The sequence below is a fragment of the Triticum aestivum genome, chromosome 3A (genome assembly GCF_018294505.1).
Source record: "Triticum aestivum cultivar Chinese Spring chromosome 3A, IWGSC CS RefSeq v2.1, whole genome shotgun sequence".
Taxonomy (NCBI): domain Eukaryota; kingdom Viridiplantae; phylum Streptophyta; class Magnoliopsida; order Poales; family Poaceae; genus Triticum; species Triticum aestivum.
Window position 1 is genome coordinate 600,308,997 of NC_057800.1, and position 2,055 is coordinate 600,311,051.

Below are 2,055 nucleotides of genomic sequence, written 5' to 3' on the forward strand. Positions count from 1 at the left end.
AATTCTACACGTGCATGGGACGGAAAGTAGGCGAAAGGTTCTTTCATGCAAAAGCGTCAGGGCCGGCCGGCAAGAGTGTAACGACTACTATTCCAAGCTTGACAGCTAAGCATAGCAACAGACGGACGTACCCGGTTGACCTAAAAAATGACAATTCCACACGTGCCGAGTCACTGTTTTGTCTGTACGCACTTCAAAGACTGTACAATACAAGTTAACAGAATGCCATTTTCGTCTTTTAGCTAGAAAAAAGACAGTGCTACGTACACATGCTAAGACTTTTACATTCGATCATGAATTGTTTGTCACTAAACGTACTTATATGCATGTGCAATTGTATTTCAGAGAGGTGTCGGAGGAGTATGGGCGGGAGGTGACGAGGCTGTGCGAGGTGCTGATGAAGGTGCTGTCGGCGAGCCTGGGGCTGGAGGAGGCGAGGTTCCAGGAGGCGTTCGGCGGGGCGGAGTGCGGCGCGTGCCTGCGCGCCAACTACTACCCGCGGTGCCCGCAGCCGGACCTCACGCTCGGCCTCTCGGCGCACTCCGACCCGGGCGTCCTCACCGTGCTCCTCGCCGACGAGCACGTCCGCGGCCTGCAGGTCCGCCGCGCCGACGGCGAGTGGGTCACCGTGCAGCCCGTCCGCGACGACGCCTTCATCGTCAACGTCGGCGACCAGATCCAGGTATATACTCATCGTACGTCCAGTTATCGTGCATGTGCATGCATGCAATCATGTATCCATGTGCCGTTCGGCTTCGAGAAGCAAAGCCGATCGGACGGATCTCTTAGCCACACGGTCAGCAGTTAAATAAGCCGTTCCTGGAGTTGACTCGGACTAGCCGGCATGAGAGCTCGCGCGCCACATGCATGGACGGTGGCCGCGCCGGCCATAAAATACGCCGATTATTGTGATCACTCCATTACGGCACTGCATACGTACTTTTGTCTTCCGAAGCAACTACGTACATCCCTCAGACATACACTCATGCATGTTCTGGCCGGTGGATCACAGTCACACCACGAGCCATGTACCCAACAACAAGAGCGCACATGCACGGCACGGACAATTAATTCATCGGCATAGACATTCCATGTGCACAAGCCATGAACGCTCCATGCATGGCGTCAACAAGCTAGCAGCTGTACGAGAGTCACTTATATATGCTCACTAGTTTTGCAGATATTGAGCAACTCAGTGTACAAGAGCGTGGAGCACCGGGTGATCGTGAACGCCAAGGAGGAGCGCATCTCCCTCGCGCTCTTCTACAACCCCAAGGGCGACGTCCCGATAGCGCCGGCGCCGGAGCTGGTGACGCCGGACCGGCCGTCCCTCTACCCGCCGATGACCTTCGACGAGTACAGGGTGTACATAAGGAAGAACGGGCCCAGGGGCAAGGCGCAGCTGGAGGGCTTCAAGGGCCAAGCCGTCCCTGGAACTGGAAATAAATAATAGTTAACTAATTAACCGCGTCTTTCAGCGTGTATAATTTATCTGATGACAATAACTCATGCATGTATGAGCGCTAGCCCCTACATATGACATGTGTACGTGTGGCTAAACTGCATGCCGGTTCGTGTAGTATGTCCTTTATGATATGTGTACCCCAATCGAGATTAATGGACGATATGCTATGCATATAGTATGCTGATTATATTGGCATCTTGTTCCCATGTATCACATTCTTTCTAAAAACCGACGTCGTCTTGCGTACAACTGAGTGCTGAACTAATCTCGAGCACCGCATCATGCATATTTATGCGCTTTCCATGCATGCATGCATGCAAGCATGGTACGAAATGTACCGAGCTTCACATCTGGAATATTACTTGAGATATCACCGAATATAAACATGTACTGATCTGACACGCATGGGCGCTTCAAGTTGGAAGCGGACGTGACGACGTCGGTATTCCGTCACGCCAGCCATGGGCACTTGCACATCACAGATCTGTTCAAGAGAAATGGATGAAACAGCTGCACTTGGAAGTTGGAACATTGGCCGGCCACTTACTCCGAACCAACTGATCTGACACGCATGTTCAATCTAACTTTCC

General features: G+C 52.4%; 1 protein-coding gene across 3 annotated transcripts in view; it reads left to right on the forward strand.

The window, feature by feature from the left end:
• Positions 1 to 1,669, forward strand: part of LOC123062492 (jasmonate-induced oxygenase 2) — a 4,301-nt gene extending 2,632 nt beyond the window's left edge. For 2 of the 3 annotated variants that reach the window (XM_044486028.1, XM_044486027.1), the window contains exons 3-4: positions 346 to 682; positions 1,181 to 1,669. In XM_044486028.1, coding sequence (XP_044341963.1) covers positions 346 to 682; positions 1,181 to 1,450 — 607 coding nt within the window. In that variant the 3' untranslated portion in view covers positions 1,451 to 1,669. Of the gene's footprint in view, positions 1 to 345; positions 683 to 1,172 lie in introns of all 3 variants that reach the window. The other variant, XM_044486030.1, reaches the window with a different exon arrangement.
• Positions 1,670 to 2,055: the final 386 nt, after the last annotated feature.